This window comes from Phalacrocorax carbo, chromosome 21 (genome assembly GCF_963921805.1).
Source record: "Phalacrocorax carbo chromosome 21, bPhaCar2.1, whole genome shotgun sequence".
Classification (NCBI taxonomy): domain Eukaryota; kingdom Metazoa; phylum Chordata; class Aves; order Suliformes; family Phalacrocoracidae; genus Phalacrocorax; species Phalacrocorax carbo.
Genome location: NC_087533.1, coordinates 2479455 through 2505014, shown reverse-complemented (window position 1 = coordinate 2505014; position 25560 = coordinate 2479455). Strand labels below are relative to the sequence as shown.

The 25560-nt window shown below is 43.5% G+C and overlaps 1 protein-coding gene across 7 annotated transcripts in view; it reads right to left on the bottom strand.

Annotated features, from left to right (window-relative positions):
• PRDM10 (PR/SET domain 10) overlaps nucleotides 1-25560 on the bottom strand; it is a 43062-nt gene that overhangs the window by 9714 nt on the left and 7788 nt on the right. For 5 of the 7 annotated variants that reach the window (XM_064470971.1, XM_064470968.1, XM_064470966.1 and 2 more), the window contains 13 exons: nucleotides 23821-24010; nucleotides 21832-21996; nucleotides 20125-20184; nucleotides 17256-17375; nucleotides 16047-16254; nucleotides 15424-15665; nucleotides 14185-14388; nucleotides 12085-12157; nucleotides 11310-11427; nucleotides 10229-10358; nucleotides 7878-8105; nucleotides 2192-2539; nucleotides 202-357 (listed from right to left, as the gene is read on the bottom strand). In XM_064470971.1, the coding sequence (XP_064327041.1) occupies nucleotides 202-357; nucleotides 2192-2539; nucleotides 7878-8105; nucleotides 10229-10358; nucleotides 11310-11427; nucleotides 12085-12157; nucleotides 14185-14388; nucleotides 15424-15665; nucleotides 16047-16254; nucleotides 17256-17375; nucleotides 20125-20184; nucleotides 21832-21996; nucleotides 23821-23913 (2145 nt within the window). In that variant the 5' untranslated portion in view covers nucleotides 23914-24010. The remainder of the gene's footprint in view (nucleotides 1-201; nucleotides 358-2191; nucleotides 2540-7877; nucleotides 8106-10228; nucleotides 10359-11309; nucleotides 11428-12084; nucleotides 12158-14184; nucleotides 14389-15423; nucleotides 15666-16046; nucleotides 16255-17255; nucleotides 17376-20124; nucleotides 20185-21831; nucleotides 21997-23820; nucleotides 24011-25560) is intronic. The other 2 variants (XM_064470972.1, XM_064470973.1) reach the window with 2 other exon arrangements.

Here is a 25560-nt window from a genome sequence, read left to right as displayed (position 1 = left end):
TCTCACCCCTTGTCCATCAGAAATGAGTGTCGTAGCTCATCACACAAAGCAGTGTGTGCAACTTGGAGGCAAGTCTAGCAGGTTTACACATGTTCGTTTCTTCCACCTTGAAGAAGGTGAGCTTGTCTCCTTCTAGGAGACCTTCCAAGGAATGGTGTTCTCCACCTGTATCAAGAATGATCCAGTCAGGAGCCTTCTTACCTTGAACTGCTTGCCACACGTGGAGCACAGGAAGTCTTTGCGGTCCGAGTGTCGCAGCATATGGAGTCGCAGCTTGTCAGGACGGCAGAAAGCCTTGTCACATTCTGTACACTGGTAAATCTTCTCTGAATGGAAACTGCGCACGTGTTTCTTGACCTGGAATTGCAGATCATAGGAAAACGGAATTTATTCAAAACAGAAGAGCGTGTAGTAGAACAGTCTAGGAAACTCTTAGCAAAAAAAGAAAAGACGACAAAAAAGGTTGTAAGAGTTCTCTAATCTGCTTTGGCTTAAAAAGTGTTTTATCAGAACAGCTGACATCTTGGAAATAGTTTCTATAAAGCCATAACATCTGTGTGATCTATCTAGATGGACAATTTTATTTCCTCAGGAATGGTCTTGAAGGCATCAGCCATTGCCCAGTTGAGCACTTAACGGGTAGCAACTCAATGATGTACCTGTTTTACTGACTCATCCTTGAGTTAACACTGCTCATCTGAGGTTCATTATCTCTACTTCATTTGTAAGAAGTCTAAAGGCAAGGACTGATTCCTTTCAGTCAGAGAATGAGCTTGCAATTGCAAGTGGCAAAAGAGCCAACCTTGGACAGAAAAGCCTTCGCATGCCATTCCTGACTGGTGATTACTTTTGCATACTTTGGGACAATCCTTGACCTCTTCAAGCATCTGGTGGGATTTGGTGGCCCCCCCACCCCCACCCCCAATAAAGTAACTAATGAGGTTTGACATTTGAAATCCACACACTACTCAAGAAATGGATCTCTAATTCTTTACCACCTTCTAATACTGATCATATATGGAACAACTTGGTATCTTTATCTGTTCCACATAGAAATATTTCAGTAGGCAGCAATCTGTGGTGACTAGCCTTAATTACCCACATTGCACTGGATTAAAAAAAAAAATATCTTTAAATTCCAAAATACAGCTGAAAAAAGCCATGGGACCCTCTTCTAACTGGCTCAGTTTCACGAGCAAGTTTATGGGGAATTAGGTTGCGGTATAGTATTTCTGAATCACCATCATCATTTTTCCTTGTTCAACATTTACAGAAGATAAAGGGTTTTTGCCAGGACGGAATTATATTAGTAAATCACTTTCCCCCATCTTTTCGTCTTTAGCCTATCGGCTAGGCTATCGGTTCCTATTACTTGACATAAATTGAAATACAGAAATCCAGTTTAAGTCAGGCAGCTCAGCAAGATGTAATCACACTCTTTGTCCATATGAAGGATAATGAATACCTACGTGGTACGCCTCAGTTTTTTCTTACTGAACATTGAAATAGCATCCTTAAATTCTATTAACAATCTCCAACAGCTCTGCACACTGCACTAAGTCGTTACATTACTCACTACTCCAGGGCAACCTCTCTTAAGCAGTGTGCAGAGAGGAGGAGGAATAAAGTACCCAGCTGAAGCCCAGGGGGGAAGTCAGGAAGCAGAGTTTCCTGATCCATTCTGACATTTCTGCAAGGTGTTCAAATGAATTACCCTGACAGAAACAGTCAAGGGATTACAAGGTATTTGTATCACGTAAAAACCACTTCTTTTTTTGTTCAGAGTTTTAAAAACAAAGGACAAGGTATATCCAAGCACAAGCGGCATACAGCAAATGACTATTGCTTTCTGTGCCGTGGATCTGTACTGACCAAACGTAGTCGGGACCTCTGCTTTAGGGACTTTCTGGGGATAAGGAACCACCCCCTCCCACAGCACAGTGCCTTCTCATGCCAGACTGAAGTACTGCATGTAATGATATAGCACAAAGAGCACTTCAACAGAATAAGGCAACATCTAGCAACACTTGGTTGCTCCTCCTTTTTGATTTCTGACCGATACGGACCCTTTTATCTTGTGAGAATGAACTGACACGCAGCGTTACATGAGAACAGTACTGAAGAATTCATGAACAGAGTGGCTTGCAAGAGACCCAAGAAGGCAGAGCTTCAAATCAGTAGGGCACCTCACCTGGATAAAATCCGGGAAGCGTTTTTTGCAGGTAGGGCAGGTGAAATAGCCATCATTGACATGGATGGCCACATGATCTTTAAGCAGATCCAAGCGGTCAAAGGACTCGGGACAGAAAATGCAAGAGTACGTTTTCTGGTCCATGTGGAACTTCATGTGGCTCTCGAGGGCACTGCTGTTGATGAAGCCCTTGTTGCAGATGTCACAAGTCAAAGGGCAGTTCCCTTCCCGCCCGTGAAACCGCAAATGCTGATCCAGTTTGTCCTTTTCACGGAAGGCCTTCCCACACTGGAGGCATTTGAATGGCCGAAAGGATTTCCGTATGAACAGGTGCTGAAGAGCTGCATTCTGAAAGGAACGTCAGAGAGACCATTAGCTTTTGTTATTATGTGTAGATTCCACATCCAAGTATTTTCAAGATTAAACACACCAGATGATCAGTGAACCTAAGCTTAAAAAACATAATTATAGATGCTGTCTCCATTTTAGAGAAGGGGAGGCTGTGACAGGCAGAAGTTAAGGGATATCACTGCAGTCACACACCAAGTTAGGATAACACAAGGCAGGAGTTGCCTCTCCAGGCCCTGTTTTTCTGCTGATTGAGCTAACTTTTGTCTTTAGCATAGCATCTTTCCATAAAAGAAACCCAAATCCTCTTTGAAGTACAGACCCAGGCCCGAGAAAAGCTGCAATTCGAGCTGATTTTGGGGGACTGGGTCAGAAGTTCAGCCACCATACAAAGGAAGGGCAAGCTAATGCCCTGTCTTACACACAGGAGCAGGGCTTAGGAAGTTCTAGAGCCCTTTATAAAATCAGCTTCTGCACCAAAGATCGCCACAGAGATGTGCAGCAGTGGTTTAGCATTGCCTGGAAAACTTCTGGTGGAATATACATTCAATCTTTTTGTTATTATCAAAAAGAATAGAGTTTCAAAACGTTACAGCAAGGGCAGAATGGCAGGTTTACAAGCAACAGGAAAGAACTTGTGAGCAATTCGCCTATCTTTGCCACTTAGCATATATCATGTGCGAGAGCCTGAAAATGAAGAAAGAGATGAAAGAAACACACTGATGCCAAATCAAGAGGAACTCTGATAGATTCTGTTGTCTACTGAAAGGGTAGTTGATTACACACAGTCAAACTTGAAATTGCTTTTCCTGGTATTGCGAGAAAACTAAGAATATTGCGAATTGAGCATAATGCAGGTTGTGCGAACATTCATTTTAAAATTTAATATACCAGGCTGCTCTCCTCTGTTTTTCTCCACTCCTACTGTGCACAATTTCTCTTCTCAGTCCCTGCTTTGTGTGTGCGCTTCCCTTCAGTCTACCTTTTCTGTAACATTTTGTGATTGTTCTCTCTTCCTTTCCTCCCTTTCCCCTTCAGACGAAGAAGGTTAGAGCCATGCCGGACCCGATACCAGCGCTGCCTGATGGAGGAACAGATGCTGCTGGACACGTTGCCTGTAGAAACAGGCGAGTGTGCCCTACGCCTGCATTTCAATATTGGATGAGAGCTTTTATGTTGGGTGGTTGCAAAACTGGAAGTGAGTCATACCTCCGCACGCATGAAATCCCACAGCACGCTACCACCCATACAGTACTGAAAGTGAACTGCAGTATTGCCATTTCTCTGCAAGAAGTCTAAGGGAGATTTACTCTTCTATACTATCCTACATCGGCGTTTGTTGATGTCTTCTCTTTTCAGATGTTACACACAGAATCTACATCACAACAGTCAGAGGAATAGCGCTTAGAACATTGAACCTGTGTAAGCATAGGTGCCAACAGTATTACATGCTTCTCCATGAGCCACAAAATCCAGGCTTCTGCAAACAGATTTCCCTGGTTTCCTCTCTCCTTTTCTCGAGGGAATGCCTGGGCTGACATTTGCCGCGTCCCTTAAGCGTGTGCCAACAGCTGACACTGAGAAACTAAAGTTAGGAGCTTTTCTGCTGGAATGAGGGAACAGCTTGGGAATACTGTGAAATGCTGCACTAGAGATTAAATTAGTGAACCTGAACAATCCTTTTCACCATCTGAACTGCAGAGGGAAACCTACACTTTCATTCCAGAACAAGGAACATGAGGGCAACCGTTTTGCTATAAATAAAAAAAAAGCTAAGTTTCATAGAGCAGCCCCAAACGAGCCCTCCCATGAATTGCCATCATCTCCACTCTCCATTTTGTAAGTGGAGAAGTGGAGACAACGGGAGACACAGGATCTGCTGTAAGTCATACTGTGAGCTGGGAAGACAGACACGTGCTGTGTGAAAATTAACTCATCGCTTGGAGTCTGAAGTATGTAATTTTCCCCTTAGCTACAGGGATATGCTAATGAACCGAAGAGTCCAAGAGATGCACTTCAAGTCCTTACCCTCCACTACTACTGTACCCTGCTATTTGTAACCCCCAACAATTGACTGGTGAGACAGCAGGCCAGGCTCGTACACCACGAGAATCAACACCATCCCATTACTATCTCAAAGGCTACAGAAGGGTGAATCTTTTACTGCTCTTTGGTTAGATAAACTATCAGCTATAAAAACAGAAAAAAAGAGAGCTAAGTGTTGTCTCATTAACTGATAACATTGATCCAGCTGCATAAGCAAATCCGGCAAAACTTTAAGATGGATATTATAGTATTTCATCCAAGCAGTTTTCTCCTATAATATTCACCTTAAACTGGCAATTAGTATGAAAAGAACTAGACGAATGCAAATTGTTATTCAGATAACACTTAGTTCTGGACATCGGTTGCTTGAAGAACAGATGTGACAATTTACAATGCAGGGTCAGTCAGGAGACACTAAACAGGAGCTGGACAAAACAACATGGAAGGCGATGTTGCTACGTACCATTTGATTAGATACAGCAAAAACCCAACGAGACAAAAAACCGAATCAAACCTACCTGCAGCTCCAGCTGAGCAGGCAGCATTGAGGGAGAGAAAAATACTTATGTTATGCAATGGACTTTAGAAACAGAAGCCTTGACTCCTGCAATAGTCACGCTTCTGCGGGGCACTACGAGGGCCAGCTCTTCCAGCAGGAGTTTACTCTTAGGCAAAACTCCTTGGAGGTTTTTGCCTCAGGAAACACTAAGCAGATCTTCAAGGTTTACCCTGCAGTTAATAACTGTCCAAGGGGAGTTAAAGGGCAAAGATAAAACCCACAGATTATCTTGAAGGTGTTTTGTGACCTTTCTTGTTTTCTCAGAGTTGATTAATAATGATGTAATGCGTACTGCAGAGCCCCGGTGAGAATGAAATGCTTTTAGTAGAAGGGATTAATTAGGGCAGGATGACAACAAGGCAAGGATTAGAAGACTGAAAAAGTTAAGGAGTAGGGACTTCTTTTTAACTTCATCTTGCTGTTTTTACTCCTCGTTATACAACCGGCTGCGTTTCTTTCAGTATGAAGGAAGTGACTGCGCTTTCCAAATCACATCCCTATCCCTGCCAGTTGCTTCCTCCAAGCAAAGCAGTCACCTACACATAGGACATTTTAGGATCAGGTTAGTATATAAATAAAGGCAATTTGGAAATGCAGATGTTTCTGGGATCAGCCCATAGATGCTCTGGACACTGCCGAGAACCGAATTAAAAACAAATATTCATCTTGGCTGTGGACCACATATTCCTCTAATTTGTTACAAGAGTATCTTGAAGGGTGGGTGTATCTCTTCAGTACTAAGGACATGACTGCCATATTTAAGGTCTCATCTCCAAGGAAGCTCCACAGGCTCTAAAGCAGAGGCTGAAAAATGAACTGATCCTGTCAGGACTTAGGCTCTGGGGCACCAGAGATCAGTGCTCCCAGGTAGAGTGAAAGAGCTCTCAGAGCTCATCACTGCCTTCAACCTTAGAAAAGTTGAAGCAATTCACAAAGACTTAATATTTTTGAAAATTAAATCCTATACATGTGATAAGGAGGAACTAGAGCTACACGGTCTCCAGTTCATAGTTAGCAGTCAAGACTTTCTACCTGTTCTTTGGAACTGAATGATGTAGTACACACCTTAAAACCAAATGTTTTCTTGCTTAAAATGTTAAGTGCATGTTGTTATAGGCAGCGCTGTGAACAGTTGAATTGAAGAGCGCTCATAGGGTGCTACAGCTTGCTGTGATTTTTCAGTGCTTAGAAAAAAGCAACGCTTGCTAGCTTATTTCAAGTTCTCATTGCTCACAGTCTGATGCAATGTGGAAAGATCCTATGCAACCCTCCATCTGCCATTCTGCCAGTGCCCCTGTCTTGAAACATCTCCAGGACTCTGCTGAACACAAGCTGCCAGATGTATGGGAAGTTAGGGAGATTTGCAATACAAACGTGTCACCAAGGACTAAACCACCACTGCACTCCTCTTAGTTGTCACCCATTCGCGATGAATTTCCAGGGAACAAAATCTAAGCCACAAGACTAAGTAGTAACTTCAGAAATTCTATCCCTTTCTTCACACATTTACTCTTTAAGATGATCTTAAGTTCACATATTGGGTTCAAAAGCTCGGGGAAACAGGCAACACTCTCTTTCCACTGCACCTGGGCCTCAGCTTTGTACTGAGGAAGCTGTGGCACGTCGTAACCAGTAAATACCCACATGCTCTTTACTGTCAAAACTCTGCATCTGCCTTTGTACTCCATTATCCACCCTTCAGTATGCTCAGTAAAATTCCCCCAAGCTTCTAACATGAAAATCAAAGTACTGGTATAAACTCGTCGTTCAGAGAGCGCAGGCATTTTATATGGTTAAAAATTTTTCCGTCTTGATGTGACTGAGCCAGAGTCTTCCGTCAAGACATGCTGCTGCATTTATGGGGTAACACCACCACTGGTCTCACATACATATTGCTATAAACCGAGAGCAAAATCTGGCTCAACGTCTTCCTATACCGAACAGTTACTCGACTCTTTTCTAATCCTTTCTCATCCCCTAAAAACAGAGTCTTACCCCAATTGCAGCTGTTCCTTTCTGTAATCAAAATTTTACACGTAGAAGAAAAAGAAAAAGATTTTAGGCTAAATAAACCAATCTCACAGTTACACGGCTTGAAGGATTATTTGCTTGAATCATTTCCCTCCCACACACAGTAGAGGAAAAACAGCTCAGCCAGCTGACACAAAGCTCAGGCTCAAAGTGTTTGCTGTCAGTACACAAAGCTCTTAGCACAGGTTTTAATCTCAAAGACAGGCAGGTTTTCCTACCCCAAGAAAGGACTTTATCGCTAAACATCATCATCATCATCTAAGAGGATCTAAACTGGGGTCGTGGTTCCTCTCTGGCAACAATTTGCAAGACGAGAGTTCTGAGAGACACAGATGGTGCTGTGAACAAGTCATTACTCTGTGCCACAGTACCATGATTCAGCCGGCTGTTTGAAGCACTCCTGCTTGCCAGCTTGGACGGACTGCGTTTCTATGAAAGAATTACTGTGCTGGAATTGAATCAGCTCCAATCGGTGACCAGTTCTCACCAGCATCTCATGAGACGCTAGCTCTTTACATGAGATTTGTCTTCCTCTCAGCGCAAAGAAAATTGCTAGGAATGAGATGCTTTATTCAGGATTTGGAAATGGATACGGCAGTGGGAGAAAGACCAGCTGGTCCTGGCAGGCAGGTCTGGCATTCTCTGGGTTACAGCAAATGGAGAGGGTGAGAGAAGACAGGAGCTGCCGTCCTCTTTGCTTACCCTGATACGCTTTGCTCGCCTCATGTCATCTGCTGTCATGGTGCTCTGCGTAGGCACCGTGCTCTCATCATGCTGCGGCTGGATTTGTAGCGGGTGGCTTTCTGACTGCTGCTCCAGTGCCGACTGCGTCTCTGATGGCACTGGAGTCTGTTCCTGCTGCTCCAGCCCATTCAGGGTGGCTTGTCCGGCCTCATCAAACTGCCCCTTGCTGGAAAAATGCAGCAAGTCCTGAAATCGCAAATCATACAACCAGTGATTATTCCCCCCACCCACTGAAAAATGCTTCGATAATACTCAGACAACAAGATTTCTACATATTTAATCAAAAGCTATCAAGAAGATGTGTCTATGCTCTTTCCTGCTGTGTTCCACTGATGCTCTCAGCAGATCACCTCCACCTACAGCAATGAGATTCAGAGCACTAGGGAAGACGCGCTGCAGGTAGGCAACCCTCTCGGCCATCATATTGTCCCATCGGACACAGACAATCAGAACAACCCAGCCAAGCAAGTTCTTCTGCACTCACGACCCTATTACTGCTTTAACTAAAGGTGATTTAGGCTGACCTGGGAGAAATTAAGACCAAAGCGGCTAGCACAGACCAGGGAAAGCAAAGAATTTCCGTCTTGTTGAAATTTTTGTCACTTTGAAATATTACCATGAATTGTTATGCAGTGTCTTCTCCTTTCCAATGAACTAGCTGCAGTGCTGAACTCAGAGTGACAAACGAGATTGTTCTACTGTGCACCACGTGCTTTGCTACCCAGATTCCAAGCTCTGCATGCTCTCACCTACCCAGCTGCATACATCACTTATATTGATCACACAAAGCTGTTTTCCTCCTTTGTTAGCATAAAAGAAAAGGGAAGGTGTTGGGAGCAGAAAGCACATACCAAAAATCTACATTCTTTCTGTATAAATTCTTGTAATTCCTCTGGGATGGAATCCTCTTGCATTATGAGAAAAAACAACACCCATAGATCCTTCCTTGACATCCCTTAATGCAAGTCAGGACACTTAAAAGCACAAGCTAGGAGACAGCTCAACAGAAGTGTATCAGCTCAAGGCTGGTACTGTCAAAATCAAAAGCAGGTGTGGGAGAAGAAAACCGGGGAGGTGCCAGAAGGAGGGCAGCTGCTAAACTGTGAACACTTACCAGACAGGGTCACTTACTAGAGCACTATACCAGCCAAACGTCCAGTCCTGGTCTAGGTGGCAAGTTTCCACACCTGCCAACACGAAACTGCACTTGCCCACAGCATCCTGAGCCTCAAGTTCTCAGGCAGATGAACTCACGTCTAGTCATTATTGAGGCAGGCAGACCTCCAAAGGCCTGGGACATAACCATGGCCCTGCCCAACTGTATAGACGCACGTGAGCTAGCTCTGGGCCGTGCTCCAAGCTGGCAGGATGTGAGCCACCGCCAGTCCAGAGGCCATGCAGGCACATTAGCATGGGACTGTGCCCAGTAAGCCCTGTCTCTCTGGAGTTTGGGAACAGCATGGTGCATACTTGTCTAAATGGAGCTGCCTTGGGTCACGTCAGCTTGCAGAGAGGCTGATCTCCCAACTGCCTGCATGTAATGCAGCATTTAGGGCAGTTCTGCACGCTCAAAAAACGAGCGGCAGGCATTCACAGGCAGCGTGTCTATTCCTCCTTCTGAGTCAGCACTGAACCGTGACCCAGCGAGATGCCAGAGGAAAATTACCACTCCAGACATCAGCTTTCAGCTAAGTCATAAAACAGAGCCACTGATCCCTTGTGACACCTTTCACAAAAGGACTCGGTGGTAACCTAAGCATGGTCAGCATCAGAGGGGATTTAGCATTTTACTTAGATAAATGCATCCCATTAGGTCCCTACCGAATATAGCCAACAGGCACAGGCGAGAGAACATTTTGCAATAAGAACGCCTACAGGAGGCCCTTTTGTTAATATTAAAGCATCATAAAGAATCATAGCTCAAACTGATTTAATTCTACCAGCAACAGTTATAGAGCAGATCCTGACCTCACGTTCCAGAAAGGACAAATACGAACCTAAATTCCCATTACAGTTTTACTGTCTAAATTACTTTTGTGATGCTGCTAAAACTGCTGCAATAACCTATCTCACTGCTAAGTGCTTTGGGATGAAAGTTGCTGTAGAAATGCAAGTCATTTTACAGTTTTTACAGAAGGAAAGTAGCGTGCTCCCCTGGCAGAGAATCACAGCTAGAAAACCAAGAATTACTTGGGTATAAGTCCAAAGCACGCCCTCAATTTGCACCAACGCCCCAAATTTGTTTAGGCAGGAGTGTAAATCCCATGTGATTTCCACCGCCCCCCTCCTCCCCATCCCCAAAAATATACCTGCGTCCCTTCTTCACACTTTTCCCCATTTTCACTCGTTACTTCCATACGCATGAATTTGGGAGGGCGCCCTGGGCGTCTGCCTGGTCCAAACCGCCTCTTCCCTCGCCCACGACCTCGGCCTCGAGCTCTGCAGAATACATAGTGCTCCAGGTTAGAGACAAAAAGAAGATGGATTTGCAATCTCCGCTGATTTTATGCGTTCCTTCTCAGCATCGCTATTCCCCCCTTCAAGTCAGTAATGATGGCCTGCAGCAAACAATAATACCTGAAGAAATTCTGGCAGAAAAAAAACAGGGCACTGGCTGGTACCTATTTATTTTGCGCTCTGAGAAATCAAAGTCCAGAACGCATTAAAATTTATTTCACTAATCGTGGGACTGAGAGGACTAGTGGCTTCTAACAAGACCTCTGCCATGGCAACTCTCCTACTCACAACACCCCAGCGTATGGTGTGCTGGAAAGTGTTTTCAGCTAGACGGAACAAGAGCACAAGGAAACCAATTTAAAACCTGAAGCCATAACATCCCTCCCCGAAAAGGCACCTGGCCATTGATGTCAGGCAGTAAACTCACGAGCACCATTTTCTGTGTCAAAGAAGAAAAAAATGCAGCCACTTGCTGAGTTTAAGGAAAAAGGCGGCACCGATGTGTTCTGCTCTCTGATGGACGTTTGTAGGTTCGGTCAGGATAAACTATCTTGCCAGCCCAATGAGGAGCCAAAGCACCGCAAGTTTAGTCCTCCAAGCTCTGTTCCTACACACATCTGAGAAGCATCGGTATTTCCATACTGTGGTACCGAAATACTGCAATTTGTAAGTCGTGGGCGAAAACCCAAAATCAAAGCAAGAAAATCTCACCCATTTCAACATGGTATTTATTTCCCCTCAAGCTACCTCCTTCGCAGAGACTCTTACACCAATCAGCTTCCTGGCACCATATTCTTACCTCCTGGTGCTGAGCCTGGGTACTCTCACGGGCACCCAAGCTGGTCAGTAAGATCTGTAGGGCAAAGGCCCTCCTTTCTGCAAGTTTGGGGAAGCACCACAGTGATACGCAGACAAAGCTAAAACTTTCAGTACCTGCTGAAGAAGTCCAGCTTCTCATCGTGGGAGTTGAGGTGCTGCTGGAGTTGCTCTGAGCTCATGAAACGACGATTGCACTCGTAACACGGCCAGTTCTTCTCTTGCTCTCTGAGAACTATGTTCAATTGGAAATGTCAATAACAGCATTTCAGTCACCACCAATTAAATGCCTCATTTTTTTCCCCCAAGCCTTTCTGTCCTCTGTGGGCCGTATTTCTCCCCTGAAGGTTAGACAAGCTGCAGAACACCCAGCACTGCTCCATTTAGCTTTGCTTTTATCCCCTCTGCACTGTGGCCTGCCTACAGCTCATCGCAGAAAGGCAAAAAGGTCACTGCGGACAATTCATGTGGACTATATCCACTGTGTGAAATTCAGGGAGATTTTGAAATACACCCTTGTACAGAAGAGCACCCGCAGGATTGTGACTCTGGCATAAATTAGGGGAGGTCAAGAGGAATTTCTTCATCTAAAGCATCAGCACATTGGTTTATGACCCAGACCCAACATCAGACATCAAGTACCGAAACATACCTCTTCCCAGCAGCAACCTAACGCTTCCCAGAAACTGAGGCAGAAGGTTAACTTACTGTAATATTAGCATGAGAAGACTTAGCAGAACTAAGTCCCAATAATACAATCTAGATCTGGTTTAACTTTTCATAATCTAGCAGAAATTTGGGAGCACTGTACAGGCCGTATACTTGCAACTGAGAAGTAGAACACCCAGCCACCCCCCCCACTGCAAAAACCGAGTGACAAAGCCCAAGTTACCCTTCCTTTCCTCCTCAGATATGTCATGGATCTTCTGGTTCACAAACTCCGCGTAAGAGGCAGCGTACCACACCTGCGGCAGGGATATACAAGATAATAGAACGCTTTCTTAGATGGAACCAGAACTAAGGGGAATTCATTTGAAAATGGTTTTTAAGCAATACATTTACTTCACTCGCCTCAACCACTGACTCTTATTGCTCCTTTCATCCTCAATAATAAAGCCTACTGAGATCAATATGCCCCCACTGAGGAATAAAAGAGCTTTGCTCACAAAGCATATCCATTTAATTTTAAGGTACAGCCTCCTAATATGAATGTTAATCTCACACATGGCTACCGGTAGCTCTAAAGGAAGTAAAATTTATCTCTTTAGACCCAACTGTGTCATTGAAAAGGATGGATGTCAGCAGAGTTCTGTTACTTGTTGTACCAAGAGGAATGGAAAAGTTTTTAACTCGGGGGATTTCCCACTTCTTTCCTGCTCTCTTTGCATAGACAATAGGCAGCACCATCCACAGAGACTCATTTAAGGTGTTTCTGAACTTCTGAAGGATTGGAGCAATATGGTCCTGCTTCCCAACACAAAGAACTGCCAGGCTGCAGCATGCTGGACCTGCTTTCGTTACACAAGGGATTTAGGAAGCCTTCAGCAGAGAAAAACCACAGGAGGCAGAAAGACAAGGTTTATTAGCGCCTAGAAGCAGATGCTCACATTGAGCTGAGAATTCTTGCATCGTTTCTCATTTTGTCTTACTGTTTGATTAAAAAGGTTCAGTTTTAGAAGAGATTTCTTGAAGAAGGCATGAACAGATTTTCAGCAGGAAAGGCCCAGGCAAGTTTAAACTTGTAGTGGGCCACAGGCATTTTCACAGCAGCAGTGAGTGGCACTTCTGACTCCTTCAAAGACTCCCTGGCAGGTGCAGGTTACTTTGCAGGCACCTCACTAGCTGGACAAAGGAGGAAGCCGGGAGCTCCTGGACTACTCACCTGTCATGCAACTCAAGTTCTCAACTTTGACTGATCCTCCTAGTCCAATCTCTGGACAGGGTTTATACAAATGCCCTACATCTGCTTGGGGAGGAAAACCCATTACAGAGCCTAGGTAATTAGCTTTCAATTATCAAACCAATTTTACCCCAAAAGACGCTACTAACACACGAAGCAAGAAAAATGATTCTTCTACAGGCAGGTCTGTACAGGTTTAATTAGAGTCTGATTTCAAATTGATTTAAAAACTGTTGAGAAAATGATGTTTGGATACAGTTAAAATGTATTCATTTGGTTAAGATGAATCACTAGAAACCTTGTTAAGGACCGATTTCAGAGAAACCAAAAAGAATCCCACTCAAAAACCAGCAACAAGTGTATAAGCAGGCTTTTGCCCTGGTTTAGCTAAGCGTGTTTAAAAGTGGGTTTTTTGTTAGATTGTTGAAATTTAAATGCAAGAAAAGATTTGAAGAACAAACCATTTCCTGATACCAAAGTTTTTTTTGTTACCCCCAGTTCCCCAAAAGATGTTGAAAACAACGGCCACCTCAGCCAGCAACGCCGCTTTGAGCTCAAAGTAATCAATACATTTTTAGAGGGAACAAAAAGTAACTCACAGGGAAGTCACAATATCCTTTATCATTTTCCACATGCAAAGTTTCAAAAGTTCCAGGAAAGCCAGGTAAAGTGAGAGACCATATTCACTTAAGGCACCAGAAAACAAGTCAAGGGCACACAGGACTAACTGGAAAGGGCATCCAGAACTAAAAAGAATAAGACTGCTGCAATAAAAATTAGATTGCATCAGCAAAATATAGGCAGTGTAAAGCATGACAGTGACAGACAAATCATTTACATGCTCTTATTTTAAACTTCTTCATTTTATACCTCAGCCGAAGCTCATTTAAATCCCTAACTTGGTGGCTAACTACTTACTGACTTCGGTGACATTTGATTCAGGCCACCATGTGCTTTATCAGAGGAAAAAAAGCCCTGAAACTATTTACAGCAATCATCTCTGGCACTTGCAGATGCACTTACTAGGTAGCAACTCTAAGATTTTATTTCATCACTAGAAAAATCAGTCACGAAACACGAGCGATGTCATACCTTGAGTTCCTGCTTGGGCTCCACGTTTTTAATGGTTGTGTAGTAAATATGGTGGCCATACTGATACGCTACCAGGTTCTGCTCCAAATGGTTTTGAGCTGGGCGCACAAACATCATCCAGTTACAGAGCGCCTCGCTAGAAAGTTCAAACCACAGGTCCTCTTGCAAATCTCTGTCTTTTCGGTCACCCTTATCAAGAGACACCTGTAGCAAAACCCAATTACATATCACTGTAACTGCCTGGCAGCAGGTTCAAAAGAATTTGAGTTTCTAAAAAAACCTACTGTCACCATGCAACTTTTACATTAGGAAAGGAACAAAGGCATAGCTCATCTTCCCTTTGCTAACAGGGATCCAGAAACAGGCAGCACTTCGAAAAATACTTAAAACCAGGTTGAGATTTAACTAAGGAGACACAATAGACCCTTCCATGGCTTCTTCCAGGGCTAGAAGCGCTCATTAAGAGGGTCAGGCACCCTACTTGACATGTGGCTATAAATGAGGCACACAAGAAACCGTAGCTTTAGTAGGCTGTACAGCATCAGTTGTCAGATGTTTCTGTCAGACCCACTTCTCCTTTCATTTCCTGACTTGTGACACTGCCTCAAGCTGGAAGCAGCGCTTCTTTAGCTGAACTTCTGTTGGGTTACTGAATTTGCCTCCCAGCTTCCTTGTCAGACGCTGACCAGAGACCAGCGCTCCTAAGACTGCAGACCTAATCTGCAGCAAATAAAGGACCAATTCCTATAACGGAACCAGTAAATGGATAAAGTCAGTCAAATCCATGATACCTCAACATCTACAACTTGGCTTGTAGAGGAGAAATCTCTCTTCTCCCCTACGCCTTGTAGGGGAGAGGAGGGGAAGAAAATTATTTTTAACTTAGGTTACAGCATGACACAAAATAATGGCTGCAAAACATCCTCAGATGGGGCAGCTATTTTTATGTACAGATGCTGCTTCAGCCCACATGAGCGTGAATCACAGCATTCCACGTTACACATCCTATATATCATAACGCCATAGTGCCAGAATATTCACCACGATTACAGTGTCTCCCTGAACAACAGGGTAGATCTGAAGCCAAAGCAATCTGGGTATTTCTGAGTTACATTCAGGGATGGGAGTAACAAAAGAACATCTAGGGAAGGATCTGATCAAGGCAGAGCAACAAAATTAGTGAAAATTAAAGCTCAGGCACAAACTGATCAATCTCCTCTCGCGCACAAAACCCCTTACCTTCAAATGAATATAGCAGTCCTTGAGCTCGGTTTGTCTCACCAGGGGTCCTTCTACAGGTCCGAACTGCGTGCGTTTCGGGATACGCCTTTTGGAGAACACACCTCCCAAAAACCTGTCTATATAGAGCACCAAGGGGAGGCTGGCTCTCGCCCTGGTCAGCACAGGCCGGTTTGGGATTGGATGCAAAGGTCCATGTTTTGGGCACACAGAGGGGTGTGCGTTATTGCACTCTTCACACCCTACAACACAAAGTCAGAGAGGACATGACCGTCAGGCAGACACTCGCGCACCGGCTCAGAAGAGACAGCCTTATCTCCCTCTAAACATCTTTGGCTCAGCTGTGGGAACATTTATTCCAATAGCCTGTCTACATTTTAAAACATTGGAGAGGGCAGCCTCCTGCAAAGTGAAGAACAAAGCAGCTCAGAGACTCCACCTGAGACAGAATCTTGTCTTTTCAGTAAAGCAGGCTAATATGAGTCTACATTTCTGGGTATAAAGGGTTTACCTATCACTACTACAGTCTGAATGGCTTCCAACTCCATTTACTGGAGGGCCAATAGAGGGGAAGAGAACAGGGGAGGGCAGCTGATACACTACAGACTACTATAGGCGCTTACACAAATCATTGGGATCAAAGGGTCGAGGTGGATCTGGATCCCATTCATCCATGTCAGTGTCATCCCCATCTTCATCCTCATCTTCATCCTCATCATCTTCCTCTTTTGTTTCCATCCTTTCCATTTGATTCTGCAGAGGTGCTAAAGGGTCAGAACCATCCACTGCCTCCATAGGAGGTAACACCTGGTTATGCACCGGTAACGATGCCTGAGGAGAGAATTCACAGCAGACAATCAAAATTGATTCACGAGGAAAAAGAACTCCTACAAAGACAAGCAACGAAGGTCCTTGCTAGCCTACCCTTTCTGTTTCCTTTGGCAATGGAAAGAAGGACAAGCGACAGCAAAGCGACACGACAAATGATTGCTGAGGGATGTTTCGCATCACTGCCGCCGACAGCCTCGCTCAGGACAGCTGCGTCACTACCTAGCTCTACCCTGTCAAGGACTGACTTAGGAGAAGAAACTGAAATCTGAGAAGTTCTGGACCCTCACAGAAGGTCTGAAACAAAGTCCAGGCTCTGTGGAAATTATCTAGAGCCTAAAGCTTTAACTTCTTCTGTATGAGTGAGAGAATCCTACACTTTGTATGATAGGAGAGAAAAGATCACACGCCAATCAAACAAGAACAATCCCCAGAGCACACATGTAGAGATCAACAAGGGATGAGACAACACAGGGACTAGATATAAACTATGGGACACAGAGGACAGCTGCAGGCATTGTGTTCTCTCACTAATTTTAAAGTTTATCCTTTCTGTATAAAAAAGCAAAAATTAATTGAAGGGCGCTGCACAAAGTATTCCATCACCCAAGCCAGTTTCTCAGGTAGAGAACAAGAAATGCTACACACAGGAAAGCTGTCTTAAAAGACTGGCAAAGAGACCCAGTGGATGTTGGTCCTATGTGACAGTCAGCATTACACCTTCTGTTAACTTTGCTTTTCAAAGCTGCGAGGGGTATTTTAAGGTGGCTGCTCAAGACAGAACAATCTGTACAACAGGTTTCTCTGTATATTAAATACATGATCTCTCCCTAAAAAAAACCCCACACATTCCATGATGAGACTATGAAAGACAGTACAAATCTGTGCTACGGTTTCTCGCATCTCCTCCCATCTCACTCAGACATAGTTCATCCCCTGAGACAATGGAGCAATGAAATCAGTGTACTCGTACATTTAAAAGAAAAGGGTGCCTGGCAACTTACTCTATCTGCTTGTGGACCCTGCTCCAGAGCCATTTGCTGGGGGGATTCGGCAACGTTGCCGAGCACGGACAGGTTGGTGGGATTCATGCTCTGAGCAGCAGCAGGCAAGAGCACAGTTACCTAAAATTATAGGCACTCATTTTAGCGCTGCATCATTTCCATCAGTCACTTACATACGGGCAGTGCCCTGCATGCAAAGCTCCCTGGAGTCCTACACTAGATCAAAACCTGCAGCATTAATGATTTTTTTTCTTTTAAAGTAGGGATTATGGACTTGGACAAAACCTGCAGACCCCAGGGCAACAGGAAAGGCTTCAAAACTCAGTCTAGATTTTGCAGCTTTTGAATTTCCTATCTCCCACTTTTGGATTTAAACTAAGATCCTATCCAGCCAGGGTTCAAAGTGCACTAAAAAGAAATGTAAGGAGCTCTTCAGCTTTTGGTAAAACCAGTGATTTGGGGTCTTTTGCTCTTCTATCTCCAAATTTACTTCTTTTTTTAAGGAAAAGGTAAAGAAGGAAAAAGAAGTGTCTCCTTTTTTGCCTATCCTCCTCCCTTCTCAAGCCAACCAAGACCCATTATAAAAACAAGATGGTGTATGAAACTCATTGGGAGATCAAGCACTCAAATGAGAGGATTCCAACAATTATTCTTTACATTGTTTGATCACACTATGCATTTTTGGTTTTTTCTCTTTTTTTTGTAGTAGCAAGAAAATGAATGCATATCTCCATACTGCTCCCATCCACCCAGCAATAAAAAAAAAGCAGAATGAAGAGCCCAAGAATCTTTTTTCCTGTCTTTTGTTTCCTGCTGATCTTTACAGGAATTTGCACCCTTATCGCACATGACTTTTCATCCTTCTCTAGTCAACACCGTGTGGCTTCTGCTTTGTGCCTCTGACTGTTAAACAGCTTTTCCACTAGAATTGCATCCCCTGCCCCTCTACAGAGGGTTTAATAAATAGCAGATAAAACTGAGAACAGCAAATTGTGCCAACAGTGAAGGAGCAGACAAGAAAATCCCTAACGTAAGCAGATAGACAGTCTTAAAACTTCAAATCTAGCTGTTCTGTTTAAATAGGTCTTAAGAGTAATTTACAAAACCCTTTAAAAAACTTCAGCAGAAAGACTTCAGGGAATCGTGTGGCAGCAAGGAGGAAACCACCAAGGCGACAGCTGAACCAAGCTGTCTGGTATTGACATTTCTGATGCCAAACGGCAACAGAAGAGGCATCATTATTCAATGGCACACCTCCAGATCTGCCAGTGATGAGAGGTTCACGCAAGCTTGTGTCTATTTGTACCTCATATTACCATTTCTGACTACTAATCACACTTCAAACGTATCCTTGCTTTCACTTCCATGTCAGACACTGCTAGAAATATAGGCATTATTTTAAAAACGTTTCAATTTCTTTAAGATAAATTTCCTTTTGAAAGAGGAGGTTTAAATATTATTTTAACATTTGTTGTCAGTTCAGGGATGTCCCACATAAAACGTTCATGTAAAAACACCTGCAAAGGCAGGAGCTGCCATAATGAGGGACTAAGCATTCACAAACAAATGAATGTCTCCACTGGGACTGCTGTCAAGACAGTGTTGGAGGGGAGGAAGGTCTGAGGACACAGACAAGGGCTCATACCCTTGATACTCAACCTGGGATAGTAATGACACACCACCTCTGCTGCCAGGGTCATTTGCTCTGCACACAGAAGCAATCTCTGCTTTTAATTAGATCATATATTTGTTAAATGAGCTTTAAGACAATTAAATCGGATTTTTTGGTTTCTTAATGCAAGGAAGCTGATGTGGCAAGAAATTCCAGAATGACACTCCAAATACCTCCAGAGAACTGGAATAAAACAGGTAGCACCTTTCCTGCATCAATCATATCGTTTCCTGCCTCTGCCCCAACAGTTTAGAAGGTCTTTTAGCAAGAATAAAATTTACTTTCAGTGCACATTCAACCCCTCACTCTGCCCCCAGACTGTCAATAAATACGCATTTCAACGACAGCGTTAGTAACGATTCAGATCTAACATGTCAATTCACACGTGCCATTAAAGACTCACCAAGCAGTAATGATTTTAAATCCCTATGACAAGCGGAGAATTTGAACTAGAGATGTAGAGCTGGAAGCACCTGGACCCGATTACCACAACGCAGTCCCCAAAGAAACCAGGAGTTTGCAACAAAAACCCTCCCATCCGTGACAGATGAGAAAAGAAGAATTATCAAAACTTGGCATCATCAACACCTTATAAACACAGGCTCTGGTTTTATTCTGTTCCTAGCCCACCTCACACAGGCAAGCACGTCAGACCTGGGATGCCCTGGTAAGGTAAAGGAACCGGTAATTGAACTTCTTCAGGTTTTATGATTCATTTCCTGCGAAGTTTCTGGTTAATCTAGATTTTGATCCAAAATTTCTATCCCTTGAGAATCTTTCACGAATTTAGAGGATTCGGATCAGAAGCTGTACAAGGACCCAGTCTTTCCGAAACAACATTACAATAAGGTCAGCCACATCAGCCTGCTGACTTTAAAGGGACACTGTTAAAAGATTTTTCTTTATATCTGGGACAGCAAATTAGTATTTTTGTTGAACATTAATTTAAGAAACAAAACCAAAAACCTCAAAATCTCTTTTTATTGTCACTCATGAACAAACTAGCCAAGAGAATAGCGGCTTGTTATCATAAGCTTTTTGCCCCTGATCACTGGGATGACCATCCATGACTGATGACTGCTATTTGATGAGTTCAGAGATAGTTATTATGCTCTAGCACCACCACAGTGCCCCTTTACCCTGGCTAACAGTTCCCTTACGGTCTCAGGCCCAAGGAAAATAATGCCTCCTTCTTACCTGCTGGGTGGTGGCATCCTGCTGGACGTAAGCCACTTGGGATGGATCTGTAAACAGAGTCTAGACAAAGTGAAAAAGGCTTATCAAACCGGCCTTGGGGTTGTTTACTTCCAACTCACACAAATATTACCCTGCCACCAAGAAGTGATCTACGTTCGATCCTCTGCTAACTTCCAACATGCCTATTGCCACAGCAGACTAATTCAACTTACCCATGTGAACCTACACGCCTAGAGGTTCAACTAAAATTAGGTAGTGCTCCATAAAAAGATAATATCATATTCATGTGGCACTTTTCATCTATATACTTGAAGCGCTTCATGGGACTTTTCTTTTTTAAATACAAAATCACTTTGCCAATTGCCAATTTACTGAATTCTACAGAATTAAATTCAATAGCTGTATGAAAGCTAAGTAATACTTGAGGGCAGGAGAGAAGATGACTATTAAAGGACAGAAGATGACTAAACTTTCTCTTTCTGCAAATTCACAAGTGAGCTCCTCAGAAGAAAGCAGCAGGCATCTCCTACATGTGATTTTGATCAGGCCAGAATGTCAGTTTTTTAATTTCATAGAAGACACACCAACTCCAATATTCTTACAGTAGTCTGCAGGAACAGGCCTGATGGGAGGGCTTCCCCTGAGGGAAAAGCGAGACTCAGATGAAAACTAAGTATTGACTGAGGTCATCCTTACTTATTTGGCCAAAACTTGAAATTCCTGAGCTTGTAGCAGTCTGGCTCCAACAAAATAAGGCATGGCATAATACAAATTCCACTAGCGCTTTGATAATTTCATCTCAGTTGCGTGGCAGCGTCTTAATGCTACATTCCTTTTGACAAAAATGATAGTATTCAGAGGTTTGGAGTTACTTGGTCAGTAACTTTGTTGGAGACATCCTCTCAAAATACCTCATCCTCTCAGAACATCCCACCACGTAGGCATTGTTTTTATATAACAGCTAAGAACCGCACTAGGGAGAGCACGCCGCACGAGGCTACGCCAGCACTGCTGGGGGTGTCAGGTACGTGCACCTCGTAGCATTGCTAATCTGTCCTATCAGCAAAGACAATATAAAATGTTCTTGACAAAGCATGCCTGTTCCCCCTTTTTTATCTGTCCACAGAGATACAGATGCATACCCTATTAACCCCATATAAACACATGCTGTCAGAAAATAAAGGGTGTTTGATATAATTCTCAAGAAAAAGAACCCGGGTCTATAAAGTCAACAACTTCTCTGAAGAGACACTGCAAAACTAGAGCAAATACACTCAGATGCTCTGCAAAGAGACACGACTGTTATTGTAACTATCAATTATTATAACTGCGCTATGCAAAACAAGGACTCTTCCAGAAGACACAGATTGCTCTTAGCATTTCAGCGCATACAGCAGAGGCAGCATTTCTGGAGAGATTATCCATGTTTTGGAAAACACCTTTGATTTAATTATCTCATCCACCTTCAGTGAAATAACCAGCATTTCATAATTCATAGCCTCGATATTCTTTGATTACCACATTTGCACATCAGACAAATGAACAGCATGAAGTCCCTGATCAGCAATGGGCAGAAAAAAAAAGTGTTAAGAGCAACTGCCTGCTATTTTCCAGTCATATCACTTGGCTGGTAGCTGGCTTTAATTTCAAACAAGATCCTTTCATTTTCTAGGTGCCAAAACAGGGCGGGCTCAGAACCACACATGCCTGCGTAGCTTCCACGGGATGGATGTAAACGAGCGTGTGCTCCGAGGTGTCCACGGAGGTGTAGGAGGTGCCATCCGCCGCGTAGACCACCTGCTGCGAGGGACGGTCCTGCTCATCACTGTACACAATCTGTGCCACTGTCCCGCCCTCAGGGACAAAGTGCACCTGGAAGAGGAAAAACACAGATCCTGGAGTGAAACTTCCACAGTCATACACATATGGGTCACAACACAAAACATATCTGGTGCAGAGGTGCCTTGGAAAGCAGAGAGCACCTTGTGCCCCAGCCAACTGTTTTCAACACACACATTTAAAACCTCATCTGATTTATGCCAGCAACACAGAAAGCCGGACATGAGAGCAAACGTCAGTTTTACTCTGCATTTTATCCCAATACCTAACCTGTATAAAGGGCACCTTCCCATTCTTAGTTATTGCATGACACTTTGAAAATTCATAAGAGGAAGAAAGTTCAGATCTGAACTGGTATATCTATGGGATTTATTAGTATATTGTTTCCCCTTTATGCTCATATTCCTTTCTGGATTTATGATAATTACTTCCTTCAGCTAGTTCTGTAGTTAGAGGCAATTCTTTCCTTTTGATGAACGGCTAACAGAACCTATTAACTTTGATACTGCTTCAAGTAACAGGATTGCACCATCATGAGGAAACAATAGTGTATGTTGGATTGCTTCTCCCTAGTACAGATATGCAGCATCAGTAGAAAATTTAACTATTTAAACAGAGAAACATATAACTGTAACATTAAGCAATGATTCCAAGGACTACTGAAACAAGTTACTTCTAGGGCAGCAGTTTAAATCCAAAGAAGCTGATTTTGACAGAATATTACGGTCATAAATGATGATCAGTGGCCTACATTAAGTATTCCAGTATTCCAGCTTGTTTAATTCCAGTGGCAGTAGGAACATGTCGATCTTTTGACACCCTTTACATGCTGAAAACCATTTTCAGTGCATGGGTAAAGTGGGGCAGTTCCGAGGAAACCTAGTTTTAGCATCCATACTCACAGAAAACGTTTTCACATAAAAATATGTGAAAGAAAAAAACCTGTGCCATTTTATTTACTTTGTTTCACCTTTCAGCTTTAGTTTTAGAAGACAGCTGGTACTCCCGCAAGGATGCTCAGTGCCTACTCCATACAATAAATCCTCACGCAAACACTACGGTAAGGACGCGTGCAGCATTTCATGTTTGGAGAGCACTCCGCAAGTACTAATTAAGCCTTGTAACTGCCATGTGCAACCAACAGTACAGTTATCCCACTGTACAGATAATGCAACACAGGCCATTGAAAAGTGCCTTTCTCTGCAAATTTCTAAGCTGGAAATTACCAGGAGAGCCAGAATTTCTCGACTTGTGGGTCAAACGACATGGAGCACCCTCTTCGTAACATATCAAAAGAATAAATCAATTTACGGTCTTCTGGAAACTCTCAGCTGCACTGTCTCAGAGACAGAAGGACTAGCTGCATACATCAGAACCCGACTGTATTAGTCACTAACAATTACCATTTCTCCCTTCCCCACTACCCAGATGTCTGACTGGAAAAAAGTATACATATTACTTTCCCCAAGGTCCACCCACAGTTCCAACTGATTTGACTGATGCCATCAAAATGGGCCACAACAGACCACAGATTTTGTTAATATTCATTAATCTGGATACCCTTTCACTTTCCCACAAGGTTATACATATATTGGGACACTGAAACTTCCACAGCTGCTGGCTGGTTGCATTTAGTTTGTTTCAGATGTCTGTGCATTCACTGCTGCGGTTTGCACAGCCCACTTTCTGACGCTTTCATCTGAAATCACCACAGACATGTCTGTATTTCTCCTCAAATGAAAGCTGAGTTTCCAGACCATAAGAAGCGGTCGAATGGGAACGCCTGCTTGCTGAGCCACCGTACCGAGCCCGATCCGGTCTGAGCAGACACCGAGAGCTCTGGAAGGCGCTAGTCACCTGAGCAGTATTCTGCTCCTGCTCAGCAGAGTCAGCCCACACCTGAGGACTTTCCTCTTTTGAGTCCATCTCCTCCCTGCTGTGGTGCTCCATGAGGACAGAGATCTACTGGAGGAATGTCTGGCTGAATAGATTCATCTGTTCACTATGTTTCTACTTCCAGAAGACAAGGTAATCTTCAGTAGCATGGCTATAAAAGAAAAAGAGAAGAGACGGAGATATTAAACAAGCATGACGCATGGAACGGAGATAGTATCATCAGCTACAGCACTTCAGCAACACACTGCCAGAGTAAAGCAGGCTTGGCTTCATGAACACATGCTTCCCCATCTACCACACTCAATTCTGCTGCATAATACTTTCCATGTCCTATTAAGGAGACACCAAGTCAACCATTGCTACTATTGCACTGAAGGATTATACTGAATTCCTCCTCCACTTCTTTCCTTGGCCACAGGCAGTCCACAAAATATTCTTCACCTTATCCTTCTGGCACCTGCAGGGCCAGAAATCAATAAATGATGCAGAAAATTGACAACAAGAGCTTTCAGCAAGAACACACTACATTTGTAGAGACATCGCCAGCTTCTCGGTTCATCTGAAAGAGGTTTTCTTCAAGAACCAACTGGCTTACATCCACAGGCAGCTTTCACCTTGTGCAAAACCGCAGTCCCAGTTGGTATTCAGGCAGCGTTACAATAGACAACTTTTAGGAAAAGAACAATGAAACTAAAACTCTAATTCACATGAGCCCAAAGATCCAGACAAATTGCTTCCAACCTAGGTTTTATTCACCTCTTGTAATTTTATCGGGGCCTCTCAATCTGCCATTGGGAATCTCCAAAGTGTAATTTACAGCCCCAGTGATTGGTTTAGTCAGTGGTTCAGCACCTTCCCAATCCTTCGTCTCTAATGTCATATTAAATCACAGGCCCAGGAATTAGTGCGAGGCTGAAGCCATTTCATTTTTCAACCAGTGCAATTAACTTTATTTTATACCGAGTGCCTTGCTGGGCTGATCCAATGCCAGTACCCCGCCTGTGCACCAGGAAGAAAGCAGAAGGCTCCTTGCTGACGCTTTCGTTCATTTGCATTTTAAATGCAAATTCTTTTAGTCATAATTTATTGCCATAAATGCTAGCAGTTGGCTTGTCATTGACAAAGTAAAAAAAGATGATGAAAAAAGAGAAAGCAGCAAGCACTTTCTGCCTTCTGCTGATTTTGCCAGCAACAGATAAGCTTTGCAGACCTGAGCACTGACTGTACCACTGGTCCTGGCCAGAACGTGTAAATCAATAGTACAGAAAAGTCTCAGGCTAACATCACTGAACTGCATGGCGGAAAAGAATCATCTTGCTTCCACATATACAAAGAAAAACTGGGAACGATACTTCTGGGCATCGCTAGGCAGTAAGTCATGCCATTATTGGTGACTAGAGCCCAACGTTTGCTTGCTCACGCCAAGCAACACAGTACACGCGTGCCACACAGTCCCCCACGCGTGCAGAGACCGAGGAGCAGTGCGGTGGCTGTTCTGATTTCTTATTAGACACATACACCCTTAGGTTCTGGGATAAAGGAACAAAATTCCTACCTGCATTGATATTATTTGATACAAAACATCCAAAAAAACACTTAAGAGAAAAGGCAAAAGGAAACACGCGTACCTGTGCACAATGCTTTAGCTAGGGGATCTCCTTAGTGCAGAAGAATGAAGTGCCACAAACAACGATTAGCACT